General features: G+C 51.2%; 7 protein-coding genes across 7 annotated transcripts; 3 read left to right on the top strand and 4 right to left on the bottom strand.

Annotated features, from left to right (window-relative positions):
* Window positions 1-382: 382 nt before the first annotated feature.
* On the bottom strand, window positions 383-2,269 carry AYO21_00960 (hypothetical protein; the record flags this gene model as incomplete). Its single annotated transcript, XM_022650947.1, has 2 exons — window positions 383-1,882; window positions 1,940-2,269. The coding sequence occupies 2 exons, from the start codon at window positions 2,267-2,269 to the stop codon at window positions 383-385; spliced, it is 1,830 nt and encodes a 609-aa protein (XP_022516950.1).
* A 682-nt stretch (window positions 2,270-2,951) lies between these two features.
* Window positions 2,952-5,155, bottom strand: AYO21_00959 (hypothetical protein; the record flags this gene model as incomplete). Its single annotated transcript, XM_022650946.1, has 2 exons — window positions 2,952-3,656; window positions 3,716-5,155. The coding sequence occupies 2 exons, from the start codon at window positions 5,153-5,155 to the stop codon at window positions 2,952-2,954; spliced, it is 2,145 nt and encodes a 714-aa protein (XP_022516949.1).
* A 3,659-nt stretch (window positions 5,156-8,814) lies between these two features.
* Window positions 8,815-11,640, top strand: AYO21_00958 (hypothetical protein; the record flags this gene model as incomplete). The annotated part of the gene is made up of 4 exons (XM_022650945.1): window positions 8,815-8,836; window positions 8,889-8,953; window positions 9,006-9,878; window positions 9,937-11,640. 4 exons carry the CDS (start codon window positions 8,815-8,817, stop codon window positions 11,638-11,640), a joined length of 2,664 nt encoding a protein of 887 aa, XP_022516948.1.
* A 1,773-nt stretch (window positions 11,641-13,413) lies between these two features.
* AYO21_00957 (hypothetical protein) lies at window positions 13,414-14,292 on the top strand (the record flags this gene model as incomplete). The annotated part of the gene is made up of 1 exon (XM_022650944.1): window positions 13,414-14,292. One exon carries the CDS (start codon window positions 13,414-13,416, stop codon window positions 14,290-14,292), a length of 879 nt encoding a protein of 292 aa, XP_022516947.1.
* Window positions 14,293-15,786: 1,494 nt separating this feature from the next.
* AYO21_00956 (hypothetical protein) lies at window positions 15,787-16,873 on the bottom strand (the record flags this gene model as incomplete). Its single annotated transcript, XM_022650943.1, has 5 exons — window positions 15,787-15,887; window positions 15,965-16,390; window positions 16,461-16,618; window positions 16,768-16,808; window positions 16,865-16,873. The coding sequence occupies 5 exons, from the start codon at window positions 16,871-16,873 to the stop codon at window positions 15,787-15,789; spliced, it is 735 nt and encodes a 244-aa protein (XP_022516946.1).
* Window positions 16,874-17,521: 648 nt separating this feature from the next.
* On the bottom strand, window positions 17,522-18,505 carry AYO21_00955 (hypothetical protein; the record flags this gene model as incomplete). Its single annotated transcript, XM_022650942.1, has 4 exons — window positions 17,522-17,592; window positions 17,644-17,772; window positions 17,836-18,097; window positions 18,158-18,505. 4 exons carry the CDS (start codon window positions 18,503-18,505, stop codon window positions 17,522-17,524), a joined length of 810 nt encoding a protein of 269 aa, XP_022516945.1.
* A 431-nt stretch (window positions 18,506-18,936) lies between these two features.
* AYO21_00954 (hypothetical protein) lies at window positions 18,937-20,982 on the top strand (the record flags this gene model as incomplete). Its single annotated transcript, XM_022650941.1, has 1 exon — window positions 18,937-20,982. One exon carries the CDS (start codon window positions 18,937-18,939, stop codon window positions 20,980-20,982), a length of 2,046 nt encoding a protein of 681 aa, XP_022516944.1.
* Window positions 20,983-21,084: the final 102 nt, after the last annotated feature.

The following is a 21,084-nucleotide window of genomic DNA, read 5'->3' as shown; positions in this document are numbered from 1 at the left end:
TGGATGTGCAGAGTACAGAGTACAGAGCGGTCTCATATCATAGTTGTTGTACAGATGCATATACATATACATATACATAGGTATGATACTCGGTGCAAAGTGGCCAAAAGGGAGGAAGTGAGTATTCGGATGTCTTAACCGGCTCTCAATAGAACCAACCACCCACGAGTCGGTCGAGGTAAAGAGCGAATCGCTTGATGGGACCTGTTGTCTGATTGCAGTAGAAGTCGACGCCCAGACGTGTTTTTCGAAGATCGGAGAGAGACACTGGATGTGTCCAAACCCCCACAAGTGACCCTTACATTCGTCCCGTGCCGACTGATTGCAGTGATCATCTCCCTCATCCTTCGACGTAGCTGGCCCGCCAACGGCGCGTCGATATTCACCGACCAAAAAGCCCTGTGACCCGTCCCCAAAACCCTCTGGGTCTGGCTTCGACCACCACATCTTGATATTCCTCCGGCGCTGATCTATATGCAACCTTCTCTTGAGGTGAGGCAGCGCCAACTTCCTCCATCTCCGCCTGCTCAGTTGAATAAACCGTAATATCTTCTTCAGGCTCAGTCAACGGCGGTTGTTCCCACAATGGCGGTTGCGTATACCCATTCGCCATCTCTTTGGGCATCCAGCCATCATTTATTCCGCTGCCGATGACGTGCACACTCTTGGATACAACAGCTTGGTATTGCTGCTGTGGTTTCCCCTTTGGAAATTCGCCCTCATCATCAAGTCCAAGTTTCGTCTTCCAAGCCTTGGCCAAGCCGAAGGGCGCGAGGGCGCCATGAACGACGTTACCTGGCCAGGAGGCTGCGAAGAGTCCGTCGTTTAAGTCGGCCCAGTACATCTTGATCTCACGGGTTTGTTTGGCCCATTCCGGCTTTGTGGTGGTACTATGCGCCTGGTTCGCGCCTGTACTTTGAGACGTTTGTAGGGTTGCTGACTGCGTCTCCGAGCCATTCAGCCTGTCTTGAGCATCAAATGACTTGAGAGCTGATTCTCTGGCCGCGGAAACATGTTCCCAGACCGAGCCAGCCTCTGTGATTGGGAGTTCGTTATTATTGAACCATTCCTCGATCGCTCCCTGTTCCGCTGCCTTCGCAATTTGTTGACGTTCCTTGAAAACACCCAAATTCTGCTGTTTCAGTTCTTCTCGTAATTGTGCGGAATCATACTCTTCCGGAGCCTTTAAATCGTTGTGGGATTCGTCGTTCGAGACATCAAGCTTACGGCCACGGATAATGCCATGATGCTCCATGCTGAGCTGCTGAATCGCATTGCGTGTCAAAGGAAGAAGTGCCCGTTCGTGCGCGGGAAGATCCTGGAGAGCCAGCGCGGCCCGGCTTCGTATCTCTGCCGCCTTTTTCTCCAGTTCCTTGCGAATCTTGTTGATGCGCCGTCGTGCTCGGTTCGTCATCTCCGAGGCTTTTATCAGCCGGTTGGTTTCCACCATGGTCACCTTTTCCCAAGGACTGGGTCCCGACGATATCCAGTCAAGCACAAACGCAACATCGGCAACACTGGTAGCTTTTTGGTCCATCAATTTTCGTGCCCGTAGCTTTTTAGGTAGAATCTCGTCAAGCTTAGGAATCTTTCCAACGAGTCCATCACGAACGGCCATTTCCTGAAGGGTCACAGGGGACCCCAGCTTGGATTTCACGATATCTATGTCCTCTTGTGTGGCTTTAATCAAGTCGTCGGGTGGGGATAGTTGTCTTTGCATCGAAAGCTCGCGGAGTTTTTGGAACGCAAAAAGTCCTTCTAATGCGCCTGCGGCGGTGGGCGGAAAGTGTATGGAAAAGTATGGCGTCCACATATCAGGGCGCACCGACGCGGGCACAGTCTTCTTGCCGTGGTAAAGCAATTGCTTGAGGATTTTTGTTTCCTGATACAAGAAGCTCGTTAGCGACTCACAAACGCAAGCACGACTAGTGACCATTACCTGCAGAGTCCTCGTCAAGCTGTACACCACTTGATTAGTCCGAATATGACGGTAGGCATAGATGTCTAAACCATGTGTTTGATGTCGAAGAGCCTTTGCAACTTGCATGTCTTGCGTAGCTGCTTTATTTTTGACCGCATTGGAACCTCCTGCTCGCCACTTGCCCTGAACCCATTTGATGTTGCCATTTTTGGGGACGACCGTGGGTTGGAGACCTTGATTTGGATGAGGTTCGCCCTTTAGCATTCGAGGAGGTCGTATACGTGGCATCGCAGGGATGGACATCGGGGGTATCTGATGAGCCACTGCATTGGCAGTGATGGCCGCCATTATGGACACTATCGAGTTTCAATGGCTGGATTGGCCGTTGTAATAGGGTCTCTGTGTCAACAAGACATGTCTGACTTCATGCACCGCGTCGAACATTCGCCATGACAATTTCACGGCGCGGACAATAGAGTGAAGCGAATGACTGTTACTGAGCAAAACTCACAGCTCCAAAAAATCCATGTGCTGAGAGAGCTGCGCGCCGACTACGGCGAATCATCTGCTCTTGGCGTGTTTGTGTGCATAAATCGCAGCCTCGCTCAGCCTCGCTCACTATCTTATCTCCCACTCTCAGGTTTTGCTGACTGGTGTACCGAGTACGTGTCTTAAGTCCGATGTAACAGGATTTTCTATACAGTCATCTTCTGGAGGCTATGTGGTAATAAATAACAGGCATCGATTTGGTTCATCTCGGCACACTACACACAATAAATGAAAAGTGTGACTACTCAATCGCTACCAAGAGACAGCAAGAGAATCTTTTCCCGCCGTTCCCCTGGACCCGATGCCCCCATAATTCGTCCAATCTCGTAAAACACCTTTCTGCTGGCAGGTCCAATCCAACTTTGGTCCAACATCAAGGCTTCGCTAGCGTAGATGCAATTTGCAAAAATCGTGATATATTCCTCCATTGTCATTATTTCATACCTTTTTGGCTCATCACCAAAAGTAAGAAGTGATTTGCTCAATTTGCTACTGACGTCGAAGACGCCAGTCCTGAAGGAGTCGATTCGGTGTTGGCTGCCGTGCCCAGTGGCATCCAGTTCCTCGGAATATCCATACTCCTGTTCACCCGTCCGCCGGGGGTAAGGGGATAGTCTACACGTGACCGATCCAGCCGATCGTCTTCGTCGGCAGTCTCGTCCGCAAGGCGAGCAAAATAATCCGCCAATGCGCTGGTCGAATCTCCAGGGACAATGTTATCGTACAACGGGGGTGGAGTAACCAAAGGTGGTGGTGGTTCGTCTTCATCAAAAGCCGGTGGGTTGAATGAGGGACTCCTCAGCAAGTGTATAGGCCTTGATTGTCCAACATTGGGGTCATTGTGCACATGTGCTTGCGTAGGCATTGTCAAGCCACCTGTGTCATTCGTCCAACTCCGGCTCACACCCGGTGCTGGAGCACCAAAATCCGTTGAGTTGTTGACAGATTGGATCCGACTTTGAGATATAGGGGGAGTGTTTCGTCTTCTGATGGCTGCGCCTGGACATCCGCACTCAAATTCGTCCGTGGAGGATGGCATACCGCCCCCAGCGCTATAGGCGGGAAGAGAGATGTTTGCTTGTGTCGCCCGACAGGAAAGAATGTTAAAGGGAGAGTCAATTGATATTTCAAAATGACGCCGTTTGGTCGAGTCATTCTCATCTGGCCGAGAGAGTCGCATCACAATCTTCCAGAGCCATTGTTAGTCCTCATTCAAGCACGCAAAAGTAGCAGTCATGGACGTACCTTAATCCAATGATTGACCTGAATGTTGGAGTAAGTGGTGTCAAAATGTAATCGCTCGCTCCGTAATTTATCCTTCATCTGATGGCAGCTCGGCAGTTGCACATTGAACTCCATCTCGGTCGGACCAATACTTCCAGCGTCATTATCCAGGTTACCGAGCAAATTCGTTTGGTCTCTCGGAATATCCTCATCACCAGCAGCAGCCTGTTGACGATAGTCATAGGGAACACCACCGCCCGCAAGAATTCGCATTGAACTTCCAGGGTAAGAAGTCACACTATGCCCATCAGCCCTTTTTTCAAAGAGCTGCACTTTTCTTGTCGGTTCCAGCCTGTGTACCTTTTTGTTGTTTGTAAAGTATTGTATATTCTCTGTCACGAACACCTTAATCCTGTGGCATTGAACCTTGGCGAGCGGAGTCAATTTGAAGGCAATGGGCACTGTCGAGCCGAGCGGAAACGATTTCCCGGAGATCACAATATCGTAGTGCAACTGGTCTTCCCAGTTGCGAGATATTGCAATAGGTTCGACCTGCTCCAATGACCCCTCGGCAGGCGCTCGGATGAGTGTCAACTCCTTCGTGCCCACCAAGTTAGCCCGGAACGCTCCGGAACGCTCGACCAGGGCTTCCAACTCGTACTTGACGTGGCCGAGATCGACGCTTATCGATTCTGGTAACCGCGAGTCGAGGGGAAGCTCGAAATTGTAGACATAATCACCGGGATGGAACACTTTGAATCCCCTTTGGGCAACAGTCGGTCCCCCATTGATTGTATCACCTTTGCCGAAACTCCTCGAATGATTCGCCTGGAGGGAAAGTCGCTTGAGGTCACGGGAAGTCGGATGGCCTTTGGCTGGAGAGGCACTTCGCTGGAAGAGGTCGAATGATGATGCCGTCACGCCAACTTCTTTCGACTCCACCGAGGCACCTTTAGAGAGCTGGACGAGATCCGCACCGTAGCTATACTCGGCTTGCGGGAATTGGGCATTGAAGAAGGACCATGTATGGTTCATGATGGTGGTGGTGTCTCGGAATTCGACGCGCTTTGGAGGTATTCCTTCCGGCCATTCCGTTTCTGACTTACCCCGGAAGTTCAGAGATATTGATTTCAGTTTTGCCTGCTTCTGCACTCTCAAGAGGAGACTCCCACGGAGCATTGTGGTGCTATGAGTAGATGGATCGTTAGGGTCAAACCCTTGCAGAAACAAGACCGGCTCTGCCAGGGCAATGGAGACAGAGACGCCATTGCCACTAGCGATAGGTTTCTCATCCGCCAATAGGGTTATGTTTGCCGCAGGACGTGCCTCGGGCGACGGCGGTTGGACGGGAGCAGTTCGAGCATTGCTGTTGTGTCTTGATCGATGGCTTATCCCACTGACCACGCTGGGACTCCTCCCCCGTCGTTCCGGTGAACGCCTGCCAACGTCGGCGAACACCATATCCTCCGTACCCACTGAACTTCTTCGTAAGGACGCTCGATCAGATACTACCGGGTGAAGGGGAACTGGTTGCGAAGAGACGGTGGGAAGGTTAAGTCTGAAGAATCTTTTTGCGTGTTCGCGTGAGAAAGCCAGCTTCGCGGGTGACTAGAGGATAAGACGATGGTAGGGTATACAGTGGTGGCAAACGGAGGGGTAGGTTGAACTTGTCTGGAGAGCAAGTCGAATTCACTGGCTGGGTGGACTGAAGAGAACTGGAATCGATCGTTGTCAGCGTCGCTGGTAGAGAGAGCGGTACACAGAAGGAGGGGAGATTGTAATTGATGGCAGTGGACAATCCGTAGCAACCAGCAGGATTACCCGTGGGAGGGGAAGTGAGCGAGTCTATAGTGCCAACTTCAAGTTGGATTCCCCAGACCCGCAACTTTGTTTGAATTGGAACGAGCTGTGAACTCTCGCCTGCTTTTGCGCTTGGCCTTGGAAGCGTGGAGGAAACGCACCTAATGTGGCAGCAGCAACCATTCAGCTGAATGGATAACTGCGGTGTGTAGGACTAGTCGGAGTTCAGGGCGTGCCGTCTACCGGAATAACCCTCCTGGGTGTCATTGGCGCATTGCTTTTGTGTGTGATATCGAAGACAAGAGGAAAGAAAACTCGAGATGGAGGAGCTCAAGCTGATGGAAATGTTGCTCACTGACCAGAGTGAGACAGTCGCGGGTTTGCAGAGCAATAATCCCCGTGAAATATTGTGCTCTGTGCTCCAGGGTGCTGGGGAAGACCGGGACAATGGATGATGATGATTGAGGATGAGACGAATCGAATAAATGCCACGCCAACAGACAGCAGTGAGTGGCACGCCCGGCCCGGAGAAGCCAGGCAAAAAGCCTCAGGTGCTCAGAAGCAGCTTAGGCTCGGTGGGTAAGAAAATCCCAGGCTTGCAGGCTTGCCAGGTGCTTCCTTGATTGAGCTGCGGGTGGATCAGTTGGTTGAACTTGGGGGTCACCAGGGCGGGGAGGCAAGGCCTCTTGCCTGTTTGGTTTGGTTTGGTTTCGTCAGTCAGTCGTCAGCCCGCCAGTTGGTGATGGTGATGATATAAAATATCTAAAGATCTTCTCTCCCCTGGCCAACTGCCACAAAGCCGGTTTCTTGTGGGAAATCGTCTGGCTGGATGGACAGACTTCTTCTCCTTCTTCAGAACTTGTTCTGCCCGTCAGTCTCCCGCACTCGGCCAACCAAGCAACTGGGTTCCTTTCGTTTCGGCTCGGCGGATATTGATCCAGCGTAAACAGCTGATCAGCAATCTGGCTCCCGCAACAAAGTGGAGAGAGGGAGAGAGAAGAGGAGAGCAAAGAGGCGTGGCCCTATGGCTCCAGGGACTTAATAACTTTGCTGCATCTTACTCATGTCGTGTGCCTGACTGACTTCTGGTGTGCTAGTGTCCATCAAGCCCAGCCTTACGCGTGCACAATTGTCTGACCACACTCTCTGCCTTGATACTCTTCGCTATCATCGAGCCATACGATCTACAGCGGGTCACCAGGACCAAAGACAAAGCCTCACCCGCTCCCGCTGGTCGCCACGAGCACTGGAGAATTGAAATCATTTTTCCTGGCCCCTCCTCAAACCTAGGTACCGATCCTCTCGGATGTCGTGGGACAGCTAGGCATCGCCCCTCAGCGAGTGACAACTAAAAAAAGGCAGAAAGGAGGGAAAACAAAAGCCGAGACTCCCGCACTGCATGCTGGCCACGTCGGCCTTCTTGACTTTTGTCAGTATTCCACCTCTGCTCGGCCATTAAGTGCAACGCCTGGACGTATACTTCCGTCTTCAGAGATGTTACAGCACACCGGGAACCGCATCCTAAGATTCGAATTGTGACGCCGTTCCAGTAATTCTGATTTTTGTGAGCCTCAGATAGCATCAATGCCTAGGCTTGTTGTCTTTCTGCGCCGAGTCATCCCGCCGGGCAGAAAGTTCGAGGCATCACCACTCGCAGCCCAACCATGTCTTCTCCATTTTATCATTCCGGGTCTAAGCTCGCAACAAGCCGTTCTCCTGGACACACTAGACTCCACAAATGCGACATGACAAAGTACTTTGTACTCGGTACTTGGTGTGCTTTTGTCACGCTTTCCGTCATTGGCGGGGCCTGGTCTATCTTTCCCTGTTGGCCGCTTGTACTTGCTTCTTTCTACTCCAGAGGGTTGCTTGTACAAGTGGGTCACTACTTCAGTTTACTGCATGCAGTCAAGTGAGGTTCGACGGAAGCAGCCACGACGTATTTTTTATTATTATCCGTGATTCCTTATTGCGGGAAAACGAGGCCTAGATATCTGCGTTCTCTGTCGAAGCGACTGTGCATAGCATTGTGTCTAAATATGGATGGGCAGATCAATTTCCCGCTAAAGCATGTGCACCTTCGAGAGGCCAAGATGACGGCAGCAGTATGTGAAGACCAGGTACTCTAGTGCACCTTGAGTCACTTGAATCTGCATTGTTTGTAATGCGGTCGCTCCTATGATCTATATAGATGGCATATCCTTCTCCCTGTGGGTACTGCCCTTCCTGGTATGTTGACCCTGCATGAGCATTTACTCGCAGATTGGCCCAGCCCTCGACTGTTTACGAGTACTCAAGCACATGCTCTGGAATTACGCGTCTGGCTGAGGCTGAGCCGATTTGGGTTCGTGCCTAGCGCTCCCAAGGATTGCCCTATAGCGGGGATCACCTGTCTCTGCTGACTTTTGCTTGACTGTTGGACTAACTCCCTGCATCAAATGCACTTTACCATCCTTTTCGTGTCCGCGCTTTCTGACCGAAACACATCCCAAGAAGTCCGAGCAGCTGGGCTAGATGGAATGGAAAGCGCTCCCCGCGCGGGTTACCACTTCGCCGATGGGATGTCAGCGGCTTCTTCGGCTTGCTTACCCAGTATCAGATCTCACAGTCGGTGATTACTGTACCTCGGTCTGGTACAAGTACTTAATACAATATGCAAAAGTCGGCCTGGTCATCATACCATGTGGTGCCAAGAGCGTGACATATCATGCGATATCTTCCGCTTCGCCACAGTTCGATGCGGAACAGGACATCGAGGAGTTGGTAGATGGTCTCCGTCTGTCCCCTCACGTGACTATCATTGTCAGATCCCCGGATCGAATGTGATTATATCATATTGTACCCTGCAGCACACCTGGACGCTAAAGAGGAAACCAGGGATCGTGAGCGAGACAAGTACGGTGTAAGGAGAAATAGTCCGTTCGGCTCTCGGACCTGCTTTGTAGGCTGAGAGCGATACGCAGTACGAGATAGACGGTTGGCTCCCGGAATTTACGAGATCTCCAAGATGCCGCCGGCCTGAATGTACAATCAACACACGAGATCAGCAAATCGGCTACGAGATGCACCACGACGTCATACAAGGTAAGGGAACGAGCCAGTGCATCAGGGGCACAAATAAATATACCCCATATTGCCAAGCTCCAGAGAAGGCTAGTGTGAACCCCCGCTTCGGCTAACTTGCCGCTCCAGCACAGCACGCGCCCTTTTCGACGCGTCCGCAACGCAGAAGCGCCATGATAATTTGAAAATCCTATCTTAGAGACAACTCCCAGGCGAAGGGGTTGTAGGAGTTTGGTGATCTGTTTTGACCATGCATGATGGCAAGGACAGAAGCTCGGGGTAAGTTCCTCAATAGAGATTTTCTGCTGGCGTGCTAACTTGCGTTTCTCAGGATCCGCCGAGCAACCGCTCCAAGGTGTCATGTTATGCTTTACTTCAGTCGGACCAGAGGACAGGGTGAGCAAAACAACACGAGTGAGCCAGGGCTCTATACTAACGAAGTCTACAGAGCCGATATGCGGACATGGCGATGCAGATGGGAGCTGAACACAAGCTCGACTTGACTTCCGATACGACCCATCTCATTGTGGGGAGCACAGACACCCTGAAATATCAGTATGTTGCTCGAGAAAGAGAAGATATTAAAGTGCTCCGTCCGGAATGGATTGAGGCTGTTCGAGATCACTGGATAAACGACTTGCCTCTGGACCTCGACAGTCTCACACAACAATATCGGATGCCCACTCTTGCCGGTTTAAAAATCTGCATCACAGGCTTCGATGACCTTGCATTTCGTGCCCAACTGCAGAAGAATGTCAAAGAAAATGGCGGGGAATACACAGGAGATCTGACCAAGGATGTAACCCATCTGATCGCTGCGAAGCCCGAAGGCAAAAAGTATGAATATGGCATGCAATGGCAGAAAAAAGTCGTCAGCCTCAAATGGTACAAGGATACATTGGAAAGGGGCATGCAATTGGACGAACGACTCTATCATCCTACTATTCCGGTTGCCGAACAAGGTCTTGGGGCATGGAATCGAAAAGCGAGGCGTTCTCCTCAACTTGGCAAACGCACAAGAGAAGACAATGTCGGACCAGAACCTTCTCGAAAGCTCCGGAGGACAGCAAGCGCCAAATTTGGAAGTCAGACGCAAGATATGTGGTCGGATATTGTGGGCGGTGCTGGGTTTGAGGCTAAAAAACTTGAGCGTCCGGAGCTGAAGCCTTCGGTTTCTATGCCTGCCCTTCGAGAAGTTGCCAGGAAGTCAGCTGCCATCAGCGACCCTGAAGCCGAATCCATCAACAGAGTTTCTAATCACGGCGCCAATGGGTTCCTGATAGGTTGCCTGTTCAAGGTACAATTGTTCGAAGAGAAGAAGGTAAGCCACCGAATTGCCTCATTCTACCATTCCCGCATAAACGCTTACAAGATGCTAGAGAAAACACCTTGAAAAAGTGTTGGTTGAGTATGGGGCGACAATCGTCAGCGAAGGAGAAGAGACCGATGAGAACAAACGCGACAGTATAATTGCCATACAGCCTCATGATGTAGGCAAGAAAGATTCAACACCAGCCGAAATCATTGCAGGTGGTTCCCAAGTGGTGTCCGAATTCTGGCTTGAAAAATGCATGCTCGCAAAGTCTTTCGTCGACCCATGCAAATACCCACTCGGACAGATACTCCGGGGATCCCTTTCATGTTTGAGAGATCTGACCATCAACGCAACTGGCTTCGATGGTCTAGAAGCTGTGCATGTATCCAAGATCGTCACGTTGCTCGGGGGTAGTTACTCGCAGATGTTCACTGCGGCCGTCTCTATGCTGATCTGCAAAGCCGGCAGTGCCAAAAAGGACAAACTTGAGTTTGCACAGCACGTGGGAATTCCCGCTGTGACTGAGGAGTGGCTGTGGTCAACAATCAAGAACCAAGCCAAAGCTAATGTCGAAAGCTATCTATTCAGACAGGCGCGATCGCATACAGCGAACAGTGAGAGGCCAGCGAAGAGAAGCGCTCTGGAAGACTATGTTGAAGTTAGCACGATTCCTCTTCCACGAAATGCGGGTGACTATAGAGCGAACCCGGAATCCAGGCCCAACGGGACTCGAACGCATGATGGATCCGCCCCCGACAAATCAACGAAATCAAATTCTTGTCTCAATGTTCAGCGGGGGGCGGAGGAGATGCAGGGACAAGCTAAAGAAGGACCATCTGCTTCTGGTGGTGCTGGTGGTGCTGGTGGTGCTGGTGGTGCTGGTGGTGCTTCGGGACGAAATGAGACAAAAGAAAAATCAGACGACGATGGGAACTATTCGCCCCGGATACTATCCCCGAACGGCGGAAATGCACGTTTGGAGAATAACCAACCATCAATCCAACCGTTGGACGCTCTCTCGAGGACAGAAGACTCGACATCAAAGGAGAACGCTCCAGCGCCTGCCAAAAGTGGTGGGCGGGCTGAAGTTCAAAGCAAACCCACAGATATCGAAGCAATCAATGGCGCTATCAGAGACATCCTGAACGAGCACTCCAGAAAGAAATCTGTCGGCAGCAATCAAAACGATCCCCTAAAGAAGAATCGATTATTCGGGCGAGCGTTGAGCAACCTGTCCAATTCATCAACAGCCTCGAATGTGAGGTGGTCAAGAGCCAGTTCTATTGACAGTATCAACACGGACGGGATTGGTAGCGAGATTGTTACTATCCAGTCAGCCGAGACCCAGAACGGTGAAAGCACATCTACAGCTGAGAAAGGCACCTTTAACTTCATTGGACGGGCAAAGCGGACTCTAGCTGCACTCAAATCAGCTCCATTGGAGATGGACGATTCCGACATGCCCAGAAATGCCGGTTTCTCAATAGAGCAGCATGCAGCACCACCCATGACCCAACTGGGTTATGAAGACTCCGAAGAAGCGATCCTGTTGCGGGAGAAACTGGCTGCATCGAGGAAAAAGAGATCTGGAATGGATGGAGCAAACGAAGAAAGCATACAAGCTCCACAAGCTCGGCGATTGAAGTCTGTGGAACGTAAGATTCGAGATGATGATATACTTGCGAGTGTCAATGCTGGATGGGGTGCAGGAAGACGGACCAGGCACAAGCAACGAAGTCCACCAGGTCAAGGGATTAAAGAATTTTGAATACTCGATATTATTTGTCGGTTGCCTCTGCGACGACTTGATGCAGAAATGTGAACAATCTGTGATGAGCAATAAAAGAATCTCGACACGATTTCCAGCTCTTCCGAGAAATGAATTCCGTGTGGGATTCTTACCATTATTCGAACAGGGTTACCGTAGAGGTGGAACCATACAACAAAGCCAACCAACAAGATGATCGACCTGACAGCGAAGTTTCAAGGATCCAATGGCAGCAAGTGTCAGAATTTTAGTATGTCTTCTCATGCCAGGACGGATACGGGCCTCGTCCTAAGCCGACTTGGTGCTCCACTGATCGACCATGCGTCGATGAATCTCGAGGGGGGCCAAGAAGGGGAAGGAACAGGCAGGGCTCGTAGGGGAGAAGATCGAGTTGTGTGGATCTTGACTTTGTCAGAGGGGGGACACGATCGATGCTGTAGAGCTGATAAGGTGCGGATGGATGATGGACTCACTTGGCCTGAGATGAGGATAGCTGAAACTCTGCATTGAGAGCAAACACTAGGGGGTCCAGGGCACTCGAAGCCCGAGATCGACAGGATAGAGGGATGCCGGACTGATCCTGGGATGCATTTTAGGACCATCGTCAGCAGTAAGTGAGTGGCATTATTGAGTGTACGTGGTGTGCGAGGTACTGGAGTGGAACAATGAATCTGGCAGATCCAGTTTGGGGGGTGTTGATACCGACCCCCTCGTCTGGGAAACACTCGTCAAAGATTCCCGGGACAAGGTTCTAACCATCTAGCTTCTAGTGTCTGCTGCTCGGTAGGGCTCCCTTGGTACCCTAGCCGCCTAACAGTTAGGTACCTAGCGTGCCTAGGGAGGTACCTACGGAGGAGAAGTACTCCGTAGGTAGTACCCGTACTTGGCAGGAACTCTTAGGGATGTAGCCGCTGGGTACCTATGTAGTAAGAGGAAGCCTATGATCTCATCCGTTCTCTCCGCCCGGGACCCGCTGTCACCGCAGCCGCTGTCAGAGTGAAAGATGACAAACTGCGGCGCAGTCACAAGGAGCTGCGTGTGACAAAAGAGCCCAAGTTTCAGGTTAATCCAGAACAAACCGCCGTCACCATCATTGTTCGCCTTACCATTACAGGGACAAGGGGATCAGTTATTCAACTCTGTCCATGTATTTCATTCTTTTTTTATTGTCAATCTTGCGTGCGGTCAACTCGTCCACACGAAGGTTTTTGGTGGAACTGCTCATTTCATTCGTCTTCTTGCACTCAAAACTCTATGTACAACAGCAGCACATCAGCCGTCTCTCCACGCCCTACCCGTCCGCAGTGCACACCATTGCATGCCCTAGAGCTTTCAGCCTGGTCTAGACCCACTGTCCCGCTGGGGTTTGTCGCTAGGGTTTGCTAGCCTGGTGTTTCAGACTCTGCTTCGTCCATTCTGGTCTCGCGACAAGTTTGCCATCATTCCGCTCAATCTCCACCCCCTTCACTACTCTTCAAAACTGCCAACGCTGTCATCAGGTCGCACTACCAAATTTGTGCTTTTGTGAGCTGATCAATCCCAGCTTACCGCCGTCTCACCAGCACCAGCAAGGTAGAACAAACTTTGAGACGGACCTTTCTGGGGACCCCCCTACCTACCTATGTCACAGAATCAGAGACCAACAGGATCCGCCAACTGCTATCCTTCTGACTCGATCTAACATTGGAGCGGCCTCCACTCGCCCACCCCTGCCCGCCCTACAAAGAACAGAACTATTGAGCAAAGGAGGGGAAAATCTGTCTTATATACAACATGGCCGACCTCGCCCGTGAAGAGGCTGACCGTTACTTCTCCCACCGCGACCACCCGACTTCTCATCCCGAAGATCGCGACGACAAGGACAACTCTGACCTCGATCTTGACCCCGAGCCTGCATTTGACAATCTCTCTGACCCTGGGACTGACGACGAGAGCGCCGGCAACATGGCGACCATGATCACCACAAAGACCACGTACCATCTACCCTCCCAAGCTCACTATGCCAACACTGGGCCCAAGGGAGTCATTGCAGACGCCCAATCTTTTGCCCGCGCGAAACAATCGACATTTCGACAACGGCTGACTAGCTTTGCCAATAACCTGACCTCAAATGGCAAGGCAGCAGCGATCCCGACCGTCACAGAAAAGAGTGACAAGCGCAGAACTCTCATTTCTGGTTCACCCGAATCGACCACATCTTCCAACTCAGACACCAACTTGACCCTTTCCGACGATGAAGCCGACTCGGAATTCATGAAAACATGGCGAGCCAACCGCCTGCAGGAGCTCTCTTCTCAATCACAGTCTGCCTACAGTGCTCAACGAAAACACTTTCCTAGCCAACGGACCTGGGGCGTGTTCATGGAAGTGGATGCGAATGGCTACCTGGACGCAATTGAAAAGGTCTCCAACGAGACCGTCGTCGTCGTCATGATATATGATCCTTCGTCTAGTGCAAGTGCCGAGGTGGAAGACGAGCTGAGTATGCTTGCCTACAAGCACAATACCACTCGCTTTATCAAGTTACACCATGAGATTGCGGAGATGGAGACGGTCGACATCCCCGCGATTCTGGCTTACAAGGCTGGTGACGTTTTTGCTACGATATCGGGCGTAAGAGCGGAGGGTCTGGAGGGTCTGCTGCTTCAGTGAGTAACATGCTTCATGCTGATGATGAAAAAACCTCAAGCTGATCCCCATTGTCAACAGAAACCGTGTCCTCCGATGAGATCTCGACCACCAGCTTGTGAAAAGCTTCTTGTCCTTGTTGCCCATCCATGTAATAATATCATCGCCATGCCGATTTTAAACTCAGATCCTGCCCACCTTGTTGCGCGGCAACGAAACAAATGTATGATGCACATCTTTGCCACATATTCTCCGACACATTCTCTCACGAGCTATTAGACCTCGGTCCTCTACGATACCAACGACACGGATCTGCTGTCTTTGTCCGACTGACTGGGCATCTTGTCTCCTTTGTACATATGATAGCTGGTGAAATACACAGCGCCAGCAACGATCGGATCGCCTTAACCACGCCCACATCGCCCACTCTCAGGTACATTCCAAAAAAAAAAATAAAGAACAAAGATGAAAGGAGCCTGGAAGTTCAAGCACACAAGCTCTGACTTCAGCCTCAACAGTTTACGATCTATCACTACTAGATACCGAGCCACCATCGGTGTCTAACGACTTTGGGGTGAGGATTTTGATGTGTGGGTGGATGGCCACAAACCTGCAACATATAGACTCCTTGGATACCTACCTGCCTGCTGTATATACGCAGACAAAGGAAGAACTCGCGTTCTGCAATGGGCAATGACATCTGCATTGGAATGCCCAAGAAACCAATTAACTACATGTCAAAAAAAAATTTCAATATATTCAAATGAATGAATGATTCAAGATTTTGTTTTCATGTTCATTATTTCGAGCCTGTGCGTCGCAAGACCCTCCCCCTTTTTTGGCCTCCCAACTTCAGCTTCAGGGATCATCGATCCACTTTGGTTGCTTGCGCACATTATCATAGCTTCGTCGTAAGATCCATACCAAGATATGGATCTTGGTGATGGGGGGTGGTGGTGGTGAATAATGACAAGCGCATAACAAAGAGACAAGAGACAGGAGATGGGTTGTAGAATCAAATCCTTGCCTTCCCTAGAGTACATCGTCCGATCTCAACTCCCAGTGCGTTGCTAGTTGCAAGTTGCCGTCATGTCATGTCATTCGTGCCTGTCCCACTGAGATATTCCCCCCTTGAAGGAAACATAGGACGAAAAGACACTCGAGATCCAAACCACCATTTTCCCCCTTGAAAAATCCCCCAGTCGCTCTCCCCTCAGGAAATGCTACAGACTCGTTCGCAGATGCTCAGATGTGCGCGCAAAGCGACTCAATCATCAGAAGCAGCAAAGATTTGCAGAAAGCAGAACCCAGGTCATATCATGCGCGAGCCGTTCCATAGATGTGATGGTACAGAGATCCAACCCTTTTGTTTCCCTGCTTTCTTGCCACGAACTGACGCCATCCTATCAAAGCCCGGGATCAAGAAAAGAGTTGAAGAAGGACAGGTGGTGGTCAAGAACGCTGGACCATTCCAACTCCACCTGTAAAATATGGAAGACATAGTACTCAACAATCTGCCTATGCAGACGCCGAGATCGCGTTCTTTTCCGTTGTGAAGTCCCAGAGCATCTTGATAAGATTCTCAGGGAGGGTGTAGAGATCAACGTGAAATTCGCCCTCTGTAGAAGAGTCAAGCATTAGTAACCGTTTGTCTAGCAGCAATGCACACAAAAGGGGGGACTAGGTATGCACGTACGTTCGGCATCGTTGCGCATCCACGACTCTTCACTCTTGTTGTCATGCACCATCTGCACAACCTGAAGAAGGTCGTCTTCACCAAGCTTCTGAAGGCCTTCGGCCAATTTGTCCATGTCAATGACTTTGCTGTCTCCCTTCTTTTTCTTCTGAGTTCCCCCGATCTCGCTTGTGCGTTTCTTGCTAGCAGTTTCGGTGCCGTTTGAGGTGGACTCTCCTGGAATAGGACCAGAGTTGCGAAGTGTCTCGAGGAGTGCCCCTTTGGGGTTCTTGAAGGTGATGATCTGTTTGGTCTCATAACGCGCGTTGGCGAAATTGAGGTCGTGGAGGATGCTGTGAACCTTGCCACTGAGATCTTTCATTTCGATTCGTAGTTCGAATTCACCCCATCCATCTTCGGCAACACGGAATGGTGGCTTCTTGAAGGCTGTCGGGACGGACAGTGGTTAGCAAGTTGACACACAATGGCAAAGAAGGGTCACGTCAGTGATACATACTTTGTGTCGCCTTGTCACCAAATGAGTCGTGGAGAAAGTATGTTACCGACTCAAAAATGTCTGCATCAATCTCCTGCTTTGTGTCGGCGTGGAGGAGGAAAATCTTCATAGACCAATGTCTGAGAGGGAATCCGGTCACGCCACTGTCGGCACCTGGACTGTAGACATCATGTCAGAACAGAACCTTGAAAAGTCGCAAGCAGTTGCAAGTGCTGAGCGGTGGGTTGGAGCATGTTCGAAACTCCAGGCACATGAAGGTGAGAGGAGGTGAACGCGGGGTGAGGCGCGAGTTCAGGAGTCAACTTACATGATCTTTTGCTCCGTCACAATTTTGACACTGCGTTTGACCTGTAAAGACTGTCAGTCGCGCTGTATGTTGAAGCGAATGCGACACTGCGACTTACGTCCGGCATGATGGAGAGCTGTGTTTAGTTGAAGTCAAAATGACGGCGAGTTGGTGGGGTTTGTAGATCGTCTGCGTCGTGGCTGCTGAGGACCAGGTGAGAGGAGGGAAACTTGAAGATGTGGTGAGCGACAGTGTCGGGGTGACCGATTCAAGAGATGTCGGAATGTCAGTAGAGGCCACGCTCAGTCTGACGCAGGACGTTAACCAGAGAAAAGGTAAACAGGGGTTGCCAACTTGGTTGTCGCACTTCGTGGGAAGATGCTTTGCCGTTCACGAAGAAGGTTGAGTGGATCTCCAGGGATGAGGTGGGCTGTCTTTATATATACGTCATAAATGGCAACTTTGCCGAGGACTAGCGCCAAAATGAACTGGGGTGATCAGTTACGAATTTCGGGTTAAGATAGAGTGACAAAAAACGTTGTGGGATGGTCTTCTTCACAACTCCATTCATTCTTGCCAAGGCTAGCCGTTGGGCAGACTGCGTCTCTATCTAAGGTCAGGTGATATGAGAGTTTCAGAGCCTATGGTAAACCATGAATCACATCTCTTTCATATGCGTTGCTCTGCAGTTGCTCTGCAATTGCTCTGCTGGTCGGCAGCTGTAGATTCCTTGCTGGATCAATCATCACACAACCCCCACTCGCTATCGGATGCATCATGACTTTTGGAACAGAGACTCGTTGTCCTGCTGGGCCTTGATGAACGCTTCCTTGAAGAGATTGGCATCTGTGGCGGGTTAGCACGCGGGCAATGGGAGATGTGGAGGCAATGTCATACTCTCACTGTTTCCGAACCGGATAGCAAGGGTCTGCGCTTCTGGCTCGCCCTCGCTGACATCTGCTGCAACATTCCAAACCCAGCTTCGATCGCTACCCACATTTGGTGAAAGCTTCATATCAGGGGTGACTAGATGTAGAGATTAGCCAAGAGCCATTCGGCGGCGAGCACTGCAGACAGACGAAGACTTACCATAGTGATTTGCGCAAACCTTGAGAGTCTTGTCTCGGCGCATCACCAATCGCGTCTTTCCGTTCTCCTTGTGCTTGAGCAGCCGAACATCGCCAGTGCCTCTCTCCTTCCACTCCTTCGGCTCGCGGTCGAACTTGAAAAGTTTGGCACGCATCTTGAAGACCTGTTCCTCCATTTCCTCATTGGTCTTTGTCTCGACTTTCTCGGTCAGTCGGACCACGGGTTCGAATTCCACGTCTGCCTCCTCCTCTTCGGCTTTGTCCTGTCATATCAACAACGTCAGCCCAGGTCTTCCCCCTTGAATGGGTAGAGTATATCTCACATCGTCTTCATCCTCCTTCTTCTGCGCTTTGGAACTACCGCTGGGTTCATCCTTTGCATTATCATCCTCTTCGACCTTGCGCTCTTTCTTGGCTCCACCACCAAACATGGAAAAGACAGAGTCCTTGACGCCAGTCGCCGCTGCGGTGGCAGTGCTCGCGGCAGTACTGGCGGCTTTGGCAGCAGTGTCGGTGTAGGTGGTAGACTTGGTCTCTTGAGCAGGGGCTTCGGACGAAGGATCACCCAGGGGATTCGTCACGAGATTAGTCTCTTGTTCAGCAGGTCTCAAGTCGGACGACGCAGTCTGATCCGCCGAGGGAGTTGGTTTGGCATCACCCGAGTCGGCCATGATTGCGAGGTATGCGAACGACGAAACGAGATTCTAAATCAGAGAGCAATCGACAGGAGCGAACGCGAATTGAGAGATAGACGTCTGCAGATTGAGGCGATTGCAGGTGTTTGTTGGCACCCCACACTAAAATATCAAACATCTACTGAGAACCCATGATTTAACATCCAGACACTTGGGGCCCTGCAGAGCCCGACGCCAAGACAACCAGACAACCCCCCAGCACCAGCCAGTGACCCCTTAATGACATCATCCCCTGATCTGGCCTCTGGTGGCCCGCCGTCAACCAGCTGGTGTGATGGTGAATTGTGTTTGCCTGCTCATCTACCATTGTATCAACCGCATCGACGCTAGTAAACGCTGTTCATGCACTTTTCTCTGTTGATTCTCCTACGGTCTTTAGAGGAAGACGATGCTCAGATCCAGCAGAAATGCCACTCCTCCAGCTGCCAGACGATGTGATTCCCTCCATCTTAACCCACCTTGATCCACAGGACTACCTCGCATTCTGCCGTGCATCCAAGGCCGTATACTTGAAATATCGACAAGATTCCGTGTACTGGAGACATGAAGCCTCGAACACATTCCGTCTCCCGATCAGTCCCCTTCTCGCGGCCGATGGGCCTCGCTGGTACTGGCTGTACAAACGACTCAAGACCCAAACTCGCCTTTACACTTGGGGCCAAGGATTGAAAGGGAGCTTGGGACCTGGAAGAGCTCTCCCAGTGCCTCGTCGACCACTGCCTCATGGTCCACATCATATTCCCCAGAGAGCCCTTCCACGCGTCCCACATCGTCCTCTCCCAACCATGATCCATTCACGACCGTTCCAGCGAGCCTCCTCCACCTGGCCCACAGAAGTTCACATCCCCGACGACGTAGGAGTGATAGCTGATCTTCAGTGTGGAGGCTGGTCCACTACCATTCTGTCCTCGGACGGCAAGCTATACACCACCGGCTCAATCGATTCTATGGACGGCAGGGTGGTAGGCGAATCTTCCGACCACTTCCGCCAGCTCGAATATCTAACTCAGAGCACCTCCGCCGTCCGACAGTTTTCTTCAGGTCGTCGTCATATCCTGGCACTCACTGATGAAGGAAAAATACTCTCCTGGGACAGAATCAATGCCAGAGGCCTCATGGTCTTCTCGCGGATTGGGACAGACTTCGGCGGACGACCTACCAGAGTCGCTGCAGGTTGGGCAGAGAGCTCCGCCTATGTGCCGAATATAGGTATTGTCTATTGGACTCCCATTCAAAATGACCAAGTGGACGAAATGCTGGATGGGAAGGAGGTCAAAGAGAGGATTATTCCAGGAACTGCGAAGCGAAGAGCCGAGACAGGAGACGTGGAGGTCCTCAAACACATCGTTCTTGAGAATTACATCGTATGGATCACGAACGAGTCCAAGGTCTACGCATGTGCTGTCCACGTCGATAACCCTGATCAGCCTGGACCAAGTCATCCTCCATTCGAGCTCCCGGGCTTCGACGCACCAGGTCGTGAATTGAAAGATATTCAGGGTCAGTTCCACAGGTTTGGTGTTTTCACAGCAGCAGGCGAAGTACTTGCTGGTGACATAGACTATATCAGACGTTGTGCTGAAACCGTTCGATATCACCCCGACTTGCTATCCTCAGAGGATTCGTCTACTGTGACCACACTGATTGCCTCCAGACCTCAGGACATACCCGCCATGCAGCATACAGGCGTTATATCACTTGCATATGGCGACTACCATTACCACGCCCTACACGCTAACGGCAAAATCACTTCATACGGTACGGACTCCCAAAGCTGTGGTTCGCTAGGCCTTTCTGGTCCGGAACATGGCGGTCGATTTCGTGGCCTGCGCCGAGAAAGACCTGGCCTACGAAGTGATGCTGTGTTACTTCCCATTGCCAATATCCGCGGCCGTCAAATCTGGTTTGAGCCTGAACGGAAGGATTGGCTGCAATGGATGGAAGACCAGCTAAGTCAACCACATTTCGCTTTGAACGGCCAGCTAGCCCGCCATATCTGGGACGTTGATGCGGTAAAACAAGCTGCATTCAGTGAATGGGTCGAGCAGGAAGGGAGGCATTGGGAAGAAGGACCGGCGAGTAATGTACCCACAGACTCAGATGCTCAGCCAGGCAAGAGCCAGACCACAGAGGACTATGCCAATCTCGGGTCATACTTCCCAATCGCTATCGCAGCTGCGGGCTGGCACAGCGGTGCTCTGGTTCTGGTCGACGAGGATAAAGCCCACGAGGTGCGCAGCAAATGGGTCGTGTCAAGGCAGGAAAGCGACGAAGACAAGACACGTTCAATGCCAGGTGCGTTTGAGAGCCTGGATCCCGACGAGGTCTACGTATGGAAGAGAGACGGATTTCCCAAGGTGCAGTTACCGAATGGGGTCGAAATGCCTGGTGAAGGCGAGCCGAGGCCATGGAGAGACGGGAGGCCGACTATGAAGGAACTGGGTCTTGAATGATGGAGTCACGCTCAACACCAAGCTGCGGGCTTTTCAACGACCTTCAGAAGCCAAAGAATGGACCACGCGCAAATGCACAGCGTTGTCTTCTGTCACCTGCAG

This window comes from Fonsecaea monophora, assembly GCF_001642475.1.
Source record: "Fonsecaea monophora strain CBS 269.37 chromosome Unknown Scaff3, whole genome shotgun sequence".
NCBI lineage: Eukaryota > Fungi > Ascomycota > Eurotiomycetes > Chaetothyriales > Herpotrichiellaceae > Fonsecaea > Fonsecaea monophora.
The sequence above is the reverse complement of the archived record's forward strand: the minus strand, read 5'-3'. Positions and strand labels throughout refer to the sequence as shown.